We start from the raw sequence: 20,646 nt of genomic DNA, 5'->3' as shown, positions 1-20,646 counted from the left end.
CTAATATTTGAATATAAGTTTAAGAAAGGCTATCTGGAGATTCTACAGGAAGATGGGGGTAAATATCAAAGAAGTAAGGGACGAAGACAAAATATAAATGGAATGATTCACACTGTTTAAATTTTAAGAATGATGGGAGGCTGAGCATAATGCAAAAGAGTTTTCAATTTTTTTTTATTTACTTTTTTGTTTTTGTTTTCTTTTTCGGAGTGTTCTTTTATTTTATTTTCATTATTATTGTTAATAAGATATTTTGAAGGTGAAGGGTATTGAACTGTGCCGGGTGTGTGACCTGGGAAGTCGGAGGGGGTTAGGGAGGGGGGTTCATTGGGGGTGGGTGGGTGGGTGGAGATATAGCTTCAATATATAGAACAAGAAGAATACACTTGTATACTGTTGTTCCTTATCTTTTCTTTTTATTTTTCTCTTTTTTTTTCCTTATTGCTTTTTTCTTTCCTTTTCTTTTTTTTTTTTATTCTTTTTGGTGTAAGGAATAGAGAAATGCACCATAGTGAGAAGTAGGGGAAAAGAAGAGGGAGAAGTAAGGAGGGAGGAAGAGGGGAATGTAAGGAGGATGAGAGGGGAAGGAGGGTGAGGAAGGCGAAAAAGGAAGATAGGAGGGGGAAGGGAAGTAGGAGGGGTGATCGTTGGAGGGAGAAAAGAAAGTTGGAGGGGGAGAAGAAGGGGTGTGTGAAAGTGATAGGTTGGGTTTATGAGTTGTGTGTAGGTTGGGGTTTTTTTTTTGTCTTTTTTCTTACGATTATATTATTATTATTGCAAATATCCAGTATATAAGTGAATGTACAAAAAATTGAAAATGAAAATGAATAAAACATTTAATTACAAAAAAAAAAAAAAAAAAAAAGAAACCCAATATTTTTTTTTCTGTTGCCTTTTTGTTACATTTGTTATATTTATGCTGATAAATAAATAAAGGGAGACTAGTATAGATCTATTTCAAGCTATTTAGCTCTCATCAGCTAGCCATACCCTATGTTGGGAATCGAACCTGTGCTCTATTGCCTCTCAGGCAGATGTGTTAACCATTGAGCTACACAGCTCGATTCCTTATCAGCCAGCCAGGGTGAGAGGTATATACTTAAAGCCTGTGGCTTAGTGGCTAATATAACTGCTTAATATGTAATACAGCCCAGGTTCGATTCTCAGTAAGGGTATGTCTAGCTGATGAGAGCTAAATAGCTTGAAATAGATTTATACTAGTCTCCCTTTATTTATTTAACAGCACAAATGCAACACACACAGACACACGCACACACAAACATACATAGATATATACATACATATGTCTGTGTGTTTATTTTCATAGATTTTCACGTGTGTAGGTATGCTGGTCTTGTTGTATTCAGGTTTTTCCCCGTATGTATGTATGTATGCATTCATGCATTATGTATGTATATGTATGTATGTGTGTTTATATATTGCAACGTTTTGGCGAGGTCAAATCACCATTTTCGGGAAATGAGATGCAAACGTTGCTCTCATCAGAAAAGAGGACTTTGGACCACTGAGCAACAGACCAGGTCTGTTTTTCTTTAACCCGGGTAAGATGCTTCTCACCTTCTTTGTTGTTCACGAGTGGCTTGACAAGAGGAATACAACATTTGAAGCCCATGTCCAGGATCTGTGTGTGGTTACTCTTGATGCACTGACTCCAGCCTCAGTCCACTCCTTGTGAAAGTCCCCAAGACTTTTGAATGACCTTTTCCTGACAATCCTCTCCAGGCTGCGGTCATCCATGTTGCTTGTGCACCTTTTTCTTCCACACTTTTCCCTTCCACATAACTTTCTATTAATTTGCTTTGATACAGCAATTTGGAAACATCCAACTTCTTTTGCAATTATCGTTTGAGGCTTTCCCTCCGTATGGAGGGTGTCAATGATGGTTCTATGCACAACTGTCAGGTCAGCCGTCTTTCCCATGATTGTGATTCCTACTGAACCAGACTGAGAGACCATTTAAAGGCTCAGGAACCCGTAGCAGGTGTTATAAGCTGCTTAAAGTGGGACACTTTGAACCTAGAATATTGCATCTTTTCACAATATTCTAATTTTCTGAGATTGTGGATTTGGGGTTTTCATGAGCTGTAAGCCATAATCATCACAATTATGACAAATCACAGCTTGAACTATCTTGCTTTTCATGTAATGAGTCTATCTCATGTATTAATCTCACCTTTTAAGTTGCATTACTGAAATGAACTTTTGCACGATATTCTAACTTTTCGAGTTTCACCTGTATGAGCATATCCTACCATGATTTTAAAATCAATTTCCCAGATAAATTTAGACTCAGTTATTGAAGAACAAAATATGAACATTAGGTGTGATTCTGAGATGTAAAATCTTGTCAAACTTTACACAAAGTGAAAGCTTTTAGTACTGTAAATACTTGTGGGAAGAGCAACATAATTCATACTTCCAGCCTCATTAAAAACGGCTTTCTTGGGTTATCTTTTCTTTCTTAAAAGCACATCTTTCTGTCTCCCTATTCTGTATCTTCACAGAAACATTGCAAGTAGGCCGAGATGATGCAGACTATCTCATGATCATGGTCATGGCTATTTGACCAAATTGACTTTGGTTTCTGGAGTTCATATATTTTAATATCTGTTCTGCTCGTGATGCAATCAAGACTTTATCCAAGCTATTTTAATCAAAGCTGGCTTGTCACAATGCAGAAAATTCATTTTTTCCCCATTTTTGTCCTCTGTACTATTCCCTTATCAGGAAAGGTTTAAAGACACAACAGGTTAACAGAGTTGGAAGAGACCTTGTAGGTTATCTAGTCCAACCCCACACTGAAGCAGGAGACAATACACCATTTCTGATAAATAATAGTCCAAACTCTTCTTGTGTCTTAATTGATGAAGCCCCCACAACTTCTGAAGGCAACTTCTGTTTCATTGGTTGATTGTTCTCACTGTCAGAAAGTTCCTCCTTATTTCTAAATAGAATCTCTCCTAGGTCAGTTTCCATCCATTATTGGTTGTCTGGCCTTCAGGTGCCTTGGAAAATAGCTTGACCCCCTCCTCTCTGTGACAATCCCTCAAATACTGGAAGACTGCTATTATGTCTACCCTGGTCCTTCTCTTCATTAGAGTGGCCATGCCCAGTTCCTGTAACCGTTCATCGTATGTTTTAGTCTCCAGTCCCCTAATAGGAGAACCTTCATATTCCTTAAAGATGTATACCTTCCCAACGATACCCTATCTCCTATCAATGAGGAATTGTTGTGTTTTAGGCAACTGATCAGAGTCCAATCTCTGGTACCCTCCAGCATGCTCTTAAGGACTGTGTTACTCCAGCTCAGCAATTTTAAGCTGTGTCGACTTCAATTCCCAGATTTCCTCCGTCAGCTGAGGAAAATGATAACTTTTTGTGACCTCCTGACAAGCACAGTGGCTGCGACATCTGCCACCCCATTGATCGCCAGGGTTGATCGGCTAATCTGGCTGGCTAGGTGGGTGTCCCCTTCCTCCCTCACTGCTCCATGTGCATCCCTCCCGAAGCTGCACGCTCGGTGGAAGAGGACGACCATCCCAGATAGAAGCGCACCGATCTTTGGGCCAAGGTATACGACAAGCAGAGTTAGTGGGGAAGCCAAGTTCACTTAACAAATACTTTGCTAACACACACTTTGCTAACTGAACAACTGCAATGACTCCCTTAACAAGAAAGATTGTAAAATGGGGCAAAACTCACTTAACTAGTGTCTCATTTAGTAACGAAAATTTTGGGCTCAGTTGTGGCTATAAGACAGTTACTACTTTATGCACCAAACTGACTCCCACAAGCATTCTCTAGAGCAGTGTTTCTCAACCTTGTCAACTTGAAGGTGTCTGGACTTCAACTCCCAGAATTCCCCAGCCAGCATTCGCTGGCTGGGGAATTCTGGGAGTTGAAGTCCAGACACCTTCAAGTTGACAAGGTTGAGAAACACTGCTCTAGAGCAGGGGTGTCCAAACTTGGGAACTTTAGGACTTATGGACTTCAACTGGGGAATTCTGGGAGTTGAAGTTCACAAGTCTTAAAAGTTCCCATGTTTGGACACCCCTGCTCTAGAGTCACTCATGATGACACTTCGGTTGTTTGCACATTTTAGGATTAAAAACTTCATGAAGGGCCATTCCCGTGCCTTCCTTTTACCTAATCTGCCCTGGCCCATTTTACACACGGCATCCTTAATCCAATTTAGATGCTTTCTAGCTTATCCAATCCTGGCATACTCATCATTTGTGTTTCCAGGAGCAGACTTTGAATCAGGCAGGTTGTTGCTGGTTCACTTCCCGTGCGTTTTGCACGTGCACAGTTCAATGTAAATTGTTCTTCGCGCATGTGCAGAACAATTTACACTGCGAACTGTGCACGCGTGGTCAGTACAAAACAACATGGCGACAACATTGGCAGCGGTGAGGGAACCGGTTCGGGTGGTGGTGGTGGTGGTGGCAAGCCTGGGTCGCTGCTGGTTCTGTGACCCAGACAAAAATACCACTACCGGTTCAGCCAAACTGGGCCGAACTGGGATCAACTCATATCTGCTTTGGATCCAAGGCTTGTGCATGTGACATCTGGATAGTGGCCAATTTAAGTGTGGGATGTGGTCATGGTTAGAGGGCCATGTGTAATGGAATCAAATTGTGAGTTGCAGGTTATTGACCAACCTTTTCTGCAAAGTCATGTGTGCATTTTTTCAGTGGTTTATTCTTTTGACATCAGTGGCTTCCAAGTTTCAGGATGGGTAACTGTGGGGTTGATTCTCACATCCTTATTTAGATTACCTTAGATTACCGTAGAGACAGAGGTGACATTAAAGAAACCATTGAGGGAGAAGGTGTCAGGGTTTCTAGCAGGGGTGTCTAACCTTGTTGTCTGTAAGACTTAATAGAATAACAAGAGTGGGAAGGGACCTTGGAGGTCCTCTAGTCCAGCCCCCTACCTACACTATTCCAGACAGGTGGCTTAAAAGCCTCCTGTGATGGAGTACCCACAACCTTTGGAGGCAAACACTGGTTAATTGTTCTCACTGTAAAGGAAGTTCCTCCTCAGTTCTAGATGTCTACAGAGATTCTCATTAATCCAGGTCATGGTTATCCCAAATGTGCTTTTTCAAGAGGCAGCTGGACTTCCTGTTTTTGCTTTGAAAGTGTTTAACTTCTCACAGCTGGATAAGCTTCTTGGATGGGAAGCAAAACATCTTCAAAGAAAAACCATCCTTAGTTCTAGGTTACTTCTCTCCTTTGCTAGTTTCCATCTGTTGTTTTTTGTCTTGCCTTCCGGTGCTTTGGAAAATAGGTTGACCCCTTCTTCTTTGTGGCAGCCCCTATTGGAACATTGCTGTCATATCATCATAGTCCTTCTTTGTACTCAATTTCTGCAACCATTCTTCATGTTTTAGCCTCTAGGCCCCTAAATATGCTGGCTAAGGAATTCTGGGAGTTGAAGTCCATAAGTCTTAAAGCTTGCCAAAGGTGGACACTCCTGGTTGATATAGTCTGAACATAAGAGGAATAAAAACCTAATAAGCTGGAACAACTCTTAATGCCAACATCCACAAAAAAAAACCAGCTTCCCTCTTGGTTAGTTTTCCTATCATTCCTTATGTGGCAAATGTACAGCTGTGATAACTTGCCTCTGGGGCTTTTAAGAAAAAATGGAAGCAGATAAGCTTAGCCTTCCCTAATAGGGTGTCCTACCCTCTGGATTTGTGAACTTCAATACCCAGAAATCTCCAGACAGAAAGACCATTGCTGAGAATTCTGGGAGTTGAAGTCCATCCAACTGAAAATCACCTTTGAAGATGCCAATTCAACAAGTTGTCCTTTAAATTTCAAGACTGTAGATGTTTATTCCAAGTTGCTGAAGACTGGGCCAGGAGTAAGGGATCCCCCTCTGCCACAGAAATGTCTTGAGTGTGTACCCCATCTTCCTTCAGCCATTCCCTGGAGGACTGCCAGGTCATGATGTTGCCATGACAAGTTGACACCGAAACAGGATGTCCCAGTCAGTTACTGGAACTCAGTCTAAGATACCCACCCATCCCTTCCTGCCTGTACGTCAATAAGAGAAATATCTGTAGCTCAAGGCTGAACTGTGGTCACCTTGGTGCCGAGCTTGGTTATTTGCTTCCAGACACTTCCTCATTTGCCTAGGTACTCCCATGAGTGGTCATCCATTCTGGTTTTGTTTCCTTACCTTTTGCCCATCTAACTTTCCCCTTGGTTCCTCCTTCTGCCAATCAGCTGCCGATTCTCACATTTTAAACTAGACTACCTAATCCCATCTTCCCCACATTTGAACATATATCCTCCAACAACTCTTCCGATCAGAGTTGAAATTAAAGATATCTCTGAAGAACCTGTTTTTGAGAAGACACTCTTTGGAGGATGTCTTCTGGGCCAACAAGAGAATTTTATTTTCTTGATTTCGTTTTTTCATTTTCTCCTTCTGGCTTTTTCTCAGCCACAATTAGCATGGTTGCTGGTGATGGAAGCTATGGTTCAACCACACCTGGAAAGTCATCAATTCCTAACATCTGGCCTACACATTGCCCCCTTCTTCTGGTCCTCTTCATTCCACCATACTTAAAGGACAGTAAGCCTCTCAGAATATCTTCCTGAGATTTCTACAGGTGGTTTAAACCCTATTCCCACTAATAAATATACTGTGGGATTCAATTTTTTTTTACTACCGGTTCTTTAGGCATGGCATGGCCTGGTGGGCATAGCAGGGAAAGGATACTGCAAAATCCCCATTCCCGCCCCATCCCTGCTTTCCAGCTTCATTGTCCTGTGCAGGGCACAAGAAGACCCACCCCATCAGCTGGGACCCTGATCGGCTGGGACTTGGGAGGCAGCGAATAGATGGGGGCGGAGCTAATCAGAGGTGGTTTTTACCCATTCTTTGAATTTCTCAAAATTTCTGCTACTGGTTCGCTAGAACTGGTCAGAACTGGCTGAATATCACCTCTGCTACACTCAGAAAAGATGTGAGTGGGCTGCTTTGCTCTTTGAGCAAGTGAACCTTCAGTGACATCACAGCAGGCCAGCCAATCAGAGTTCAGAGGCTTCAGGAACATAAATAGTTGGTAGACAGACGAAGACTGTGAGGGTATTTTTTTTCTTGGAAGTGTAGTGGGAGAAGAAAGGAAAACAGGAAGATTTTCAAACCCCCTCCTTAGCAGTCAAAGAGCCTTTATTGCTGAGAGGCTTTTGATAGCAATGGTAAATAGATATAATAAATACAGGAATAAAATAAAACTTGAAATGAAATTCAATAGGCAAGATAAATTTCTATAGGTGAGATAAGGATAATATAAGGGTTGTGCCACCCACCCCCCCACTAAAAAAATTTGCACCTCCCACATGCAATCCAAGTCAATTTTCCCCTTAAAAAAAAAAAAAAGCAAGCCATTTATTTTAATCTTTTCTTACAAGCAAGGAAACCCCCGGATAAGTTAAAAAACTCTCCAGGAAGAAAAGAATAATGGTTCTTTGCTTCCTCCCTTAATTTTCTAAATTTAATTGTTCTTGCCCTTAAAAAATGTCCTGGAGGTTATTTTCTTTTTCTAGAAAAACACCAGCAGTTCACAAGGGTTGCAGAAACACCTCATAAGATGAATGCACATCACCCCGCAAACAATTAAAAAAATGCAACTCCTCACGCACAGACATGTACAGTCTCACAAGATGTCAGGCTCCCTTTGCTGACCAAAGTGTCTGGTTTCTCTCTCGCTCACACACACAAACAAACACAGACACACCAGGCACATTTAATTTCCCAGTCAGGCAAGTGAACATCTGGTGTGGGCAACAATGGAGGGTGGGAGGAAAGGCAGCCACACACAGCCAGTGATGAAGCACATCAAGCCCTACTTGGAAAGAAATGCTGGAGGGCCATGCTGGATGGGAGGGCGCTGAAAGAGCGCGGTCCACATATCACATCCACGAGGCAAGGCTGGGCAATCATCAAAGTACACAGAGAGCTTTATAGCAACTGAGCTGGCTTCTTTTTGCCCAATCGCAGGCAGGGCAAAGGTGGGAAGGAAGGCGGAGCTTACGAGGGTTCTGTGAGGGGGTCAGGCAAGCAGTCCGAAGGAGTGTCCTTGTCAGTCTCTGTCCCATCGTCATGGGGATGGAGCTGAGCAGGGAGGAGGGATTCGTAGGTCATGATGGTGGCAGTCACCATGGTGTCCTCGCTGCTCCTGTTCTCTAGGGACACATGGGTCTTGAGGTGCTTGCGCAGGTCTGAGGCACCTAGGAAAGCTTTAGAACAGTGGGGACAGGCATGGGGGCGGACTCCCGAGTGGATCCGCTCGTGTTTACGCAGACCGGCCCGGTCCGAGAAGCCTTTGCCACATTCTGGACATGGAAACGGGCGCAGGCCAGGATGCAGCAGGCGTTCATGGCGTCGTAGTTCCTGGGTGGAGGCAAAGACCTCCCCACACTCTCCACAGGCGGGCACCACGGTGGCAACCACAATGGCCGATGGATCATTGAGGAACGGGTCCTGGTTGCCCGCAGGGGCGACCTTGTCCTCGCTGTTCTCGTTGCCGTGGGTGCGTTCATGCTTCCGGAGGCTGGATGACACCACAAAAGCTTTGCCGCAGCGGCCGCACTTAAACGGCCGCTCGCCTGAGTGAACACGGTAGTGTTTGGTGAGGCTGGCCCGCTCAGCAAAGCTCTTGCCGCACTCGCCACACTGGTGAGGGCGCTGGCCGGAGTGCACCAGCAGGTGGCGCTTGAGGTCCCATGAAGCCACGAAGCTCTTGTCGCACTGCGAGCACTTGTGGGGCCTCTCACCCGTGTGGATGCGCTGGTGCATGGCCAGGTCGGCTGGTTGGCGGAAAGCTTTCCCACATTTGTCGCAGGCATAGGGCTTGAGGCCCTGGTGGGCTCTCTGATGCCTGCGAAAACTGGAGGGATCACTGAACATGCGGCCGCACTGCGGGCAGAGAAAGGGCTTCTCGCCAGAGTGAGTGCGCTGGTGGCTCTGGAAGGAGGACAGCTGGGTGAAGCCTTTCCCACAGAGGTTGCAACGGTAGGGCTTGTGGGCTGCATGGATGCGCTGGTGACAAGCCAGCGATGAGGACCGGGAAAAGGCCTTCCCACAATCCTGGCACAAGAAGGGGCGTTCGCCGGTATGAGAGCGCTCGTGGTTCTTGAGATCCTTCAGCTCAGCGTATGTCTTGCGGCAAACCTCACATTGGTAGGGGCGGAGGCCAGCATGGGTCCGGCGGTGCTTCCGGAACACCGAGGGATCAGCGAAGCGCTTGCTGCATTCACCGCAGGAGTATGGCTTCTCGCCCGTATGAGAACGCTGGTGGATCTTCAGCTTGGAAAGAGTGCCGTAGCCCTTATGGCATTGCTGGCAGCGGAAGGGCAGGTCTCCAGTGTGCCGGGCCATGTGGACTCGCAGACAAACAGGCTGCATGAACGCTTTGCCGCACTCGTGGCAAACAAAGGGTTTTTCGCCACTGTGGCTACGCCCGTGATTCCGCAGCTCGGGGGCAGTTTTGTAAGCCTTGGCACAAAGCTGGCATTGGTATGGGCGCTCCGTTTGGTGGCTGAGCTGGTGCTTGCGAAGTTGAGCCCGGTCAGGAAACTCCTTCCTACAATTAGGACAAGCAAGTTTGGTAGCTATGCCATCCACAGTACCAGCCGCGTGGGACTTTAAATGACGCAACACCCGTGGCACGCTAGGGAAAGTTTTGCTACAGGTCAGGCACCTGTACCGCCGCCCAGACTGGATGTAGCCGGGCTCTTCATCTTCATCCTCCTCCTCTTGCTTCACTTCCACGTCAACCTCTCCTCCTTCTGCTTCAGCCATCTTTCCAGAGGGTGCTGCCTGAAATACACAACAATGGTCATTTACCTTTACAAATTGTCCATTTATGTCAGTGGTGGGTTGCAGGAGGTACGTCCCGGTACAGGTGTACCAGTGCCTGCCGGGAGTACAGGGTACCGTTCCGGTATGGTGCTCCGGAGGGCCCACCTGCCCTCCTTATTTGAGCTCTTCGGCACTTCAGCACATGCGCACGGAGAGTATGGCACCTGCACAATGCTCCGCCAAGCAGCTGGAGCATCGCGGAGGCATCGCAGGAAGTAAGGACGTAAGTGCGTGCTGCGCGCGTGCTGCGCACATTCATGTGGTGGATACCGGGCCCTGTTGCACTGTACCGGTTGAAACAGGATCTGGAACCCACCACTGCTTTATGTGCTTTACAATGGGTGGTGGGATATAGCCTCCTCAATTAATTTATGTAGTCTTTCCAGAGACCTTGAATGTTTGTAAGTGAACGCTGTTGCTTTCCTCCAGTGACAAAATAACCAGATAATACCATAAAAGAGGGAAATTGTAAAGGTAGTCTTGCAACCACAACTGAGTCCAAAATTTCTGTTATTGAGATGTGTTACGTGAATTTTGCCCCACCTTACAGCTTTTTTGTCACTGTTGTTAAGTGAATCACTGAATTGTTAAGTGAACCTGGCTTCCCCATTGATTTTGCTTGTCAGAAGGTCACAAAAAGGGATCCCACAACCCTGGGTCATAAATCTGAGTCAGTTGACAAGGGTGTGAATTTTGATCACATGACCCTGAGGATGCTGCAACGGTCATAAATATGAAAAACGGCCACGTCTCTTTTTCCAGTGCCATTGCCATTTAAATTGGTCACTAAATTGTTGTAAGCCGAGGACTGCCTGTACAGGTAATCCTCAACTTATGGCGGGTTGCATAGCAATCAAAGTTACCACAAACCTCAAAAAAGGTACTTATGGCCAGATTTGAAGTTACAACAGCTGCATTTTTGCAGTCACATGACCACAATTGGGGTGCCTGGCACAAATTGTCACATGGCTGTGTTTTATGTTTTTGTCAGAAAACAGTATTTATTTTTGGTTTCTGGAAAAAACACCCATCACGAACAATAGGTTCGTTTTACAACCGCCATATTCATTTAACAATAGCTGCGTTCGCTTAACAGTCTCTGAAAAAAAAGGTTGTAAAATTGGTTTTGGTCACTTGACGTGCTGCTTAACAACCAGCAGGCCTTGCCACCCTCACTGCGAGCTTAATAATGTTTTAAGTCAAGGACTACCTGTAGTGGAGAAACAGCAACTATATTAGCCTGTGCCCCAGTGGTGGGATACGACTGGTACACCCCAGTACGGGTGTACCAGTGCCTGCTGGGAGCATCAGATACAATTCCAGTACAGTGCTCCGGAGGGCCCGCCCGCCCACGCTCCTTACCTGTATTTGAGCTGTTCGAGGCTTACATGCACGTGCACGGAGCATACGGTGCCTGCGCAATGCTCCGCCGAGCAGCTGGAGCGTCGCGGAGGCATCACAGAGCGTCGCAGACACTAAGTACGCATATGTGTGCTGCGTGCATGTGGGCGCGTGCTAAGCGCATTCATGTGGTGGACGCCCGGCCTCATTGCAATGTACCGTTTGCAACGGGATCCGGAACTCACCATTGCTGTGACCACGGGATATATTTATTTTCATCTAATTACGCCTACCACTATTGTCATATGGACCTCAACCAGAAAAATATAGCCAAATCTTGCTCATCTTCTGGACCAAGCACTGACCTCAGTTCAAATCCCCCTGAACTGCAAGATTTACCTCAGACTAGCGGCCCCCAACTTTTTTAGGCGCCAGGGATTGGTTCCATGGAGACGTTTTTCCATGGACCGGAGGGAGTGTGGTTTGCATGTTGCCTGCATCCCACGAATGGGGCTTTACTTGTTTGTGTGGCCCAGTTTCTGGCATGCCATGGACTGATACTGGTCCTTGGACCAGGGGGCCCCTGCCTTATACTATTCATGTTGTGGCCCGCTAGTGGCCAACAGAGCTGGCAGCAGATTCGGACAGTGAGGAGGTTGGGGAGGAACATGGGCGAGTCCTGGAGTCTGGGAAAGGCTCTGATGAGGGCCCTGTGTCGGAGGCCGAAAGAAGGCCAGAGCCATATGCCAGTTATCAGCTGCCTTCAGAGTCAGACATCAGTGAGGCAGAGGAACAGCTGGAGCCTGTTCCCAGTGTACGAATGCGCAGAGTTGCCAGACCAAGGGAACAGCTAAAGAATAGGGATCGACTTGGGAATAAGGCCACAGGTGGATGATGAATGGCCCCTCCCAGAGGAGGGAAAGGAGAGTGGTATTTGCAGGAGATTTAACTGGTTTGTGACTGTCCGAGATTCTTTCTCAGATTAGCAGATATGTTAGATCTCCAAGCCAGATAAGATCTGTGACTGTAAATCCTCCCTTGAAAGACTTTGCTGGATGTGAATGGGCAGAATTCACAGTAAATTAATAAAAGGGCTTTTTGTTGGGACCAGGAGTTGCTTCATGCTCTTGGGAAGCCTTGGTCAGAACAATTCATGAGCTCGTCATGCAAGCTCTTCTTTAGATTGCAACAAAGAAAAAAGATGGGAAAATCTTTCCTGGAGGACAGACAGGATCAGAACAAGGAAAATATGTTTTAAAAAAATACAGGACCTTCTAAAATTTGCAACCAATTACACACAAGGGTGAGATTTTGAGCAAATGGCACACTGATCCACTAAGGATAAGAAAAAAATCCCTCCCTTATACCTGCAAGAGACGAGAAGACCAGTGCCAAACATCTAAAATTGTGAATATTGGCAAATGACTTCAGAAAGACGTGTTTTAAAAAATTGAACCTCAATTTTCTCACCTAAATTTCAGCTTCCTGCTTCAGAGTCAGAGTATGCAAGCCAAAAATTGGATGAAAAACCAACAGTTCGCAGGTTAGAAATCTGTCAATAGATACTTATCCACCACTACGAGGCCTGGTAGCTAGAGTTTGAGGACGCCTTCTGCGTGGATGGCAGGAATATGTGGGGATGTTTCCTCCCCTTGCCCCCCAAGAAATGGTGGGGACCGGCTGTGCATGTGATTAAATATTTTAGGGAAGGGCTTATTTTAGTGCTTACGCTCAAAAGCCTGGTTGGGCTTATTTATCTGATGAGGTGTTATTTTCCGGGAAACAGGATATATTGAGTTCAAGCTCAGCCAGCACAAATGAGGTTGAGCTAAAAAAATATATCGAGATCCAGCCCTAAAGACATCCTGGAAGGCAGCAGAGAAATTCCCTTCTCTTTAAATCTCAGAGTGACTGCATTTGCTTTTTAAACCTGAACACATGAGTGAAGCAGAGCCATATGGCTTGGGAGTCTTTGAGTGGGAACAGAGAGAAGCAGGTAAGTAAGAGAGCTTCATTAAATAGTTATTGGAAGAGCTAAGATAGTCCTGGCCAGTCTTAGGTGGGGTGAGGAAATCTATAGTTCTACCAGGGTTAGCAACTTCCCAAAGATTGGGGGGGGCATAACTCCTACCCAGGACATCCTGGAGGATGGACAGGAAGAAAGGTAGTGATGTCACTAGAAGGTTACAATCATTTTGTTCGTTTGTTTTGTACCCTACCTTTATTATTTTTACAAATAACACAAACAATACTCTTTCCTCCTCCTGTTTTCCCCGTCACAACAATCATGTGAGGTGGATTGGGCTGAGGGACACTGACTGGCTCCAATGTCACCCAGCTGGCTTTCGTGGCTAAGGTGGGGCTAGAACTCGGGGTCTCTTGTTTTGTAGCCTGGTGTCTTAAAGGTAAAGGTTCCCCTTGCACACATGTGCTAGTTGTTCCCGACTCTAGGAGACGGTGCTCATCTCCGCTTCAAAGGCGAAGAGCCAGTGCTGCCTGAAGACGTTCTCCATGGCCATGTGGCCGGCATGACTAAACGCCGATGGCGCACGGAACAGTGTTACCTTCCCACCAAAGGTGGTTCCCTATTTTTCTACTTGCATTTTTACATGCTTCTCGAACTGCTTATGCGTTATGCGGCGCTAGGGATTCGAATCGCCAAACTGCCAACCTTTCTGATCGACAAGCTCAGCGTCTTAGCCTCTGAGCCACCGCTTCCCTGAACTGGTGTCTTAACCATTAGACTAACTTGCCTTTCCCTCTATTTTTAATTAATTAATTTTAATTAATTTTTGCTTAATTTTGGCCTATTGGGGGAGGGGGGTGGAGGTTATATGGGTACGGATGAACTTGTAGTCTTCTAGGAAGTTAACTGTTCCTATTTCCATTCTTTAAAATCCCTGGAATTCGGTGGTGAGGTGACTACATTTTGCCAGAAACGTGGGAGAATGTGTGGCAATGAAAGTATTTAGGGGTGGCACGTGGACAATCCCAAGTTTCTGTCTATGGGGTTTCTCAGCCGTGGTTGTCCCCAAAGGTGCTTTTCCAGAGGCAACTGGACACTCTGGATTTTCTTTGAAGAACTTTCTCTGAGAGAGTTGAAGAAACTTCTTGGATGAGAAGCAAAACGTCTTCAAAGAAAAACCAGAAAGTCTAGTTGCCTCTTGAAAAAAAAGCACCTTTGGGATCCATGTTTCTATTTTCACCTCTGCTTTTCAGAAACCAAAACTGCAGAAGTTACTGATGTCACAACTGTCCCTTCCTGCATTAGGCTCTCTAGCCTCCATCTTTTGAAGGGAAACATCCTTTTTATATGAACCAGCCTATCTGGCGATCTACAGCTATTTTTCCTTTTTCGTTTCCTCTTCTCTCCCTCCCTCCCATCGGGTGACTTTTGCAAGCTGTGTGGAATGAGGACGATGGGGGGTTATAATCCCAACCCAGCTGCCAGGTGCAAGATTGGGGGAAATCTCTTTTTCAGGCCTTTAGTGGGAGTGACATCTATTCGGTATGTTTTGTGCAAATTTCCTAAGGAGTGCATATGGCATCCTGATTTTTACGAGATCCAAGACGTTGCATGAAATTTTGTTTTTAAGAAGTGTGTAACTGGAAAAATATAAAGCAAAAGGAAAAGGTTACACAAGTCTATTTTGCATTCCAGAATCAGATCGGTAACTCAGGGTGAGGGGGGAATAGACAGAAAAGGCTTTTTTCCTCCACTCTGCCAGAACATATGGTGGGGAAATTGCCTGCTCCTTGCAAAATGGTTGGATTCGGGATCTGGAGGGAGAAAGGGAGTCGGAGGATAAGGAAGGCCATCAGAAGAAGGCAGAGCTAGAGTTACAAAAGGTTTTTGGAGGAAGGTAAAATAAAATTACAATCCTCTTGCAAGTGGAGTGCCTGGAATTCGCCAAGCAGAATTGCAATTGTTCACAAGCCCCCTTTCATTTAGCACTGAAAAACTTAAAACCTGGAGCTGTAGAGAAACTCTCGGAAAAAGACGGCAGGTGCAAAAAAAAAAGAAGAAGGCATAACTGTTCCTTATTAGGATGGAAGATGGACGTTTGCTGCTGAGAGAGAGAGGGAGGGAGGGAGGGGGGGAGAGGGGAGAGAGAGAGAGAGAGAGAGAGCAGCCCTGCTCTAGCAGAGAGCTTGGCAATCATGACATTAGAAGGATGGGTGTTCCTTGTTTTTTTTAGAAAGGTAAAAGAGGAATAAAGGTAAATGTTCCCCTTGCACATACTTTATCGTTCCCGACTTTAGGGGGCAGGGCTCACCTCCGTTTCAAAGCCGAAGAACCAGCGCTGTCCGAAGACGTTCTCCGTGGTCATGTGGACGGCATGACTAAACACCGAAGGCGCACAGAACGCTGTTACCTTCCCACCAATGGTGGTCCCTATTTTTCTACTTGCATTTTTATATGATATCAAACTGCTAGGTTGGCAGGAGCTGGGACAAGTAACAGGAGCTCACTCTGTAACGTGGCACTAGGGATTCGAATCTCCAACCTTTCTGACCGACAAGCTCAGTGTCATAGCCACTGCGTCCCAAAAGAGGAGACAAGCATACAAAAGGTTTAGTACAGTTATTCCTAGGGTTTTTTTTTTCTTTCTGCAAAAATGAACAGCTCAATATTTATTCATGTCTTCTGCTGCCAAGTTTTGTCTTCATGGTTGATGAAGCTCTGGGGGCTGGAAAAACAAGGCTGGGCAGGAGAAGTCTAGGGCTAAGGTCTGCCCACCCCAGCTGTGGGGTGCCTGGCCAATAAGCATATGCCAGCACAACATTTTGGCAGCAAAATTTGCAGATATTCTTTCAGGGCAGCTCACGCCTTTCCCCTCCCAGAAAAACCCATCTGAGCTTGCCCTGAAATCATGTTCCAACCAGGAAAGAAGGAAGAAAGGAGGAAGGAAAGAAGGAAGGAAGGAGGGTGGGAGGGAGGAGGAAGGCAGGAAGGAAAAACATAGGTAAGAAATATCAATGTAAGATGGAATATATAAAGCTTTGCAATCAGATCTAGATGTCTATGAAGATTCTCAGTCATCCAGGTCATAGTTGTCCCAAAGGTGGTTTTTGAAGAGGCAACTGGACTTCCTGGTTTTTCTTTGAAGACATTTCACTTCTCATCCAAGAAGTTTATATGTGTTGTCAGGGTCACCTGAGTGGTGTAAACCCTTTCTCTTTATCAGCAGATGAAGAGGTCAGCAGATTTTATCAACAGATAAAGAGATAGAGGTCTGAAATGCTTTTCTGTAATTTCCTGTCCTATCTATCTATATGTCTATCATCTCCATCCATATCTATCTATCTATCTATCTATCTATCTATCTATCTATCTATCTATCTATCTATCATCTCCATACATACACATCTATCTATCTATCTATCTATCTATCTATCTATCTATCTATCTATCTATCTATCTATCTATCTCTATCTGTCAATCATCTCCATACATACACATCTATCTATCTATCTACCTATCTATCTATCTATTTATCATCTATCTATCTATCTATCTATCTATCTATCATCTCTCTCTATCTACCTACCTACCTCTCAATCAATCATCTCTATCCATATCTATCTATCTATCTATCATCTATCTATCTATCTATCTATCTATCTATCTATCTATCTATCTATCTATCTATCTATCTATCTATCTATCTATCTATCTATCTATCTAATCTATCTGCCTGCCTGCCTGCCTTTTCTATACCTTCATTTCTATCAGAGAAGCTCAGAGCACTTCGTGTAGAAATTGTAAAAGCTCAATTAAATAAAAATACCCCAAGTAGACCAACAGTTCTTAAAACAATTTTTAAAAAAGCCATTAGAAAGACAATTCAGTCCTGGGGCAGCCTTTTTTTATTATCTCTAAAGCAATGTTTCTAAATCTTGAGGATTTTTTAAGATATGTGAAATTCAACTTCCAGAATTCCCCTTCAGCATAGCTGGATAGATGTCTATGGAGATTCTCAGTCATCCAGATGATCATGATTGTCCCAAAAATGTTTTTTTTTTCCAAAAGGGAACTTTGGACTTTGGTTTTTCCTTGGAGCTGTTTTGCTTCTCATCCAAGAAGCTTCATCCGCTCTGACTCAACATTGGAGGATGGAAGGATTTATATTCTTTCCCTATTTGGTCAGAGCCAAAGAAGCTTCTTGGATGAGAAGCCAAACATCTTCAAGGGAAAAAAAACAAAGTCCAAAGTTCCTTTTTTTGAGGGGGGTGAGCACTTTTGGGACATGGGTGGCTGGGATATCCTGGGGGTTATCTTAAAAAGCTCAAGGCTGGGGAAAAAAACTGGTTTAAGGGCAAAGCAAGGGTGGTCAGCCATAGCTTCCTTTGGGAGAACTGTTCCATGCTAAGGGTGCCACTCTGAAGAAGATCCTGTTCCCGTTCATTCTGTGGCAAAGGGAGATAGGATGGGCCGGGCATCCCCAGATGATCCTACTCCAGTGATTGGATGGCAGAGGTCTACTGTTAAAACCATCCGCAGAAGACTCTGTGTGCGGGTGTCTTTTACCAAGGATTAGGAGAAACAAACACACACACACCCATTTTTTTTCTTTGAACAGAAGGGACAAAGGAAAGGAGGGTGTGGAACACTCGCAGGTCATTTGTGCCTGCGTGTTTAGAACTGCCTAACCATTGGTTCAATGAGCCCAGGGGGCCCAGTGGTTAGAGTGTAGTATTGCAGGCTACTTTAGCTGACTTCTAGCTGCAGTTCGAATCTCACCAGGCTTAAGGTTGACTCAGCCTTCCATCCTTCCGAAGTGGGTAACATGAGGGTTTGTAGGCTGACTCTGTAAGCCCCTTAGAAAGGGCTGTAAAAGCCCTATGAAGCGGTATATAAGTCTATTGATTGCTATTTAAATGCTCTCATTCCCATCATCCCGCAGGGACAACAACCTCTGGCATTCGTCAGATCTGCAATCCAACGCGGAAAGCGAGGCTGTTTGCAAAAAGAAAAGAAAAAACCCATACACAAACTCTTTTGGGTAACTAACGATTTATCTAGCTCGGGTGGCAGATCTCGGTGGCTTCCGCGGCCAGGATCCAGCCAACAGCCCCCTCCGGAGCCGATGCCCGCCAACCGCGCCCGCAACTGCGGCATTGAGAGAGAGATGCTCAATCGGCCAGCCAAAGGGGCAAAGCTTTCCTGCCGGCCGGCCGGGAGCCCCCTTTCTGCAAAATGGTCCCAGTGGTCAATGCTTGGAATGCTCTACCTGTGTTGTTACATTTCCAAACCCCCAAAACCTCAACCTTAGGACTGTCCACTGTGGACCTCACCCCATTCCTAAGAGGTCCGTAAAGGGGGTGTGCATATAAGCGGACCATCCCTATCCTACCGTCCCCATTTATTCGTCCCCATTTAATTCATGCTCATGCTTATTCTTGTGTCTTGTAAACGATGGACAAATCAAATAAATAAATAAATAAATAAAATGGCTGTCTCTAGGACCGAGGGACCCCCGACGGGAGACGGGAGGCCAGGCGCCCTCACCCGCTGGGCTCTCCGCCGCCGCCTCCGCCTCCTCCTCCCAGCCAAGGCGGCGATGCCAGCAGCAGCGACAGCGGCAGCCGCTCTTTGCATCCAAAGCAAAGCGGCTGTTCGCCCGTCCGGACGGCAGAATGCCTTTTTTTTAGGACCGGGGGGACAAGCGACCTGCTGCCAGGCTGGGGAGAGGGCGCATCGGGGCTCTGCATCGGGAGCAGCCCCGAGGCGCTCAGTCCCTTCCAGCGGGAGGGAGAAGGAGAAGCAGAGCAAAGGCCATCCCCAGCGGCGGCGGGTCCCGCTTTCGCCCTGTCCCTCGTGTGTGTGCCCCCCCCCCAGCCTTACCTGCTGGCTCCTTTGTCTGGGGGCTCTCCCCTTTCTCTGCGGCTCCATGTGGCCGAGCGCTAGGACCGCGGAGAAAGGAGAGGAAATGGAGGCGCAGGGCGGGGCGACCGGAGTGTGGGTGGCTGGGTGGGTGGGAGTCCCAGCAGCGATGAGCTGGAACTGCAGGGATGATCCCCTCCCTCTTCCTCCTCCCCTTCCCGCCCCGGCTGCAAAGGTAGCAACCGTCTTAGAGACGGAGGGAGGGGGTCTCGAGGCTCGCCTCGTTGGATTAGAAAAGGATGGGGATTGCAGGGGGGGGGGGGGATGGGGGGATACGAAAGGGGTAAGGAGAGGCGGGGTGGAGTGGGGCGGGGCAGTCAGAGGAAGAGCCCAGGCGTTGCACCAAGCGGAAGTGTGGCGAAGCCGCTGCGGGGGAACCGTTTGGAGGGTGCACCAGATCTTTTTTGGTGAGGGGGGGCGTCCAAGAGGTTAGCGCTGATCGTATTGCCTAGTTTGGGTAATGAAAGGAAATAAGGAAGCTGTAGGAGCCCCCCCCGCTTCCAAGAGGTGCTTCGTGGCAGGCCGAAGTGCTTCTCGGCTTCATGGAGGAGAACCGGGCACTTCCGGCAATAGGGAATTATGGTTGTTTTTTTCTTTAAGGAAGAAGATGAAGAAAACGTTTCTCATCCAAGAAACTTCATCCGTTGATGAATCAATTGATCAACCGATGAAGTTTCTTGGATGAGAAACGAAACTACTACTTCCCCCTGCCCTCTTCTCCCCCTCTTCCTCTTCTCATTCTCCTTCCTCTTCCCGTCCTCTTTTTCCTCTTCTCCTTCCCCTCCTCCCCTTCTTATTCCTCTTCTCATTCTCCTTCCTCTTCCCCTCCTCCCCCTCCTCCTCTTCTTCCTCTTCTCATCCTCCTTTCTCTTTCCTTCCTCCCCCTCTTCTTCCTCTTCTCATTCTCCTTCCTCTTCCCCTCTTCTTTTTCCTCTTCTCCTTCCTCTTCCCCTTCTCCCCCTCCTCTTCTTCCTCCTCCTCTTCCCCTTCTCCTTCCTCTTCCCCTCCTTATTCTTCTTTTCTCCTCTTCCTCCTCAAAGGAAAAAAAACAACAGTCCAGTTGCCTTTTTTTGCGGGGGGGGGGAAGCACCTTTGAGACAACTATGACCTGGGTGACTAAGAATCTCCACTGACATCTTCACAGGGTGATCCCCCCCCCCCCGGATTTCCTTTTCGTACCGGCGTGGTCTTCCATCCCCAAATGTTAAACTTGCTAAAGCTATTTGCAAAATGTGTGGCATGGGAAGAAATCCCCAGACATGAATGAGGATTGGAGCTAATTCTAACAGGCTAGAGAAGAAAGCGACACTGGATCTCTTCGCCTGCAATAAAACCAGCTGCTTTCACGAGATTTGCTTTGTTTCTGTTGCTGCTGTTCCTTTTCATTGCAACAAGAAGTGAATGGCACCTGGAGGGTGGGGGGATTTCCTGGGATACATTTTGTTCAGGAGCCGCTCTGAGGTCAAGGCTCTCCTTTGGCTAAGGAGAGAGAAAATGTGATTATAAAGCAC

General features: G+C 46.2%; 1 protein-coding gene across 1 annotated transcript; it reads right to left on the bottom strand.

Moving 5' to 3' along the window:
• Positions 1-7,194: 7,194 nt before the first annotated feature.
• ZNF668 (zinc finger protein 668) lies at positions 7,195-19,348 on the bottom strand. Its single transcript, XM_032238173.1, has 2 exons — positions 19,097-19,348; positions 7,195-9,864 (listed from the first exon to the last, which is right to left on the bottom strand). Exons 1-2 carry the CDS (start codon positions 19,142-19,144, stop codon positions 8,074-8,076), a joined length of 1,839 nt encoding a protein of 612 aa, XP_032094064.1. The 5' UTR covers positions 19,145-19,348; the 3' UTR covers positions 7,195-8,073.
• Positions 19,349-20,646: the final 1,298 nt, after the last annotated feature.

Source organism: Thamnophis elegans, chromosome Z (assembly GCF_009769535.1).
Source record: "Thamnophis elegans isolate rThaEle1 chromosome Z, rThaEle1.pri, whole genome shotgun sequence".
Classification (NCBI taxonomy): Eukaryota; Metazoa; Chordata; class Lepidosauria; order Squamata; family Colubridae; genus Thamnophis; species Thamnophis elegans.
Note: the sequence above shows the minus strand (reverse complement) of the source record. Positions and strands in the feature narration are given on the sequence as shown.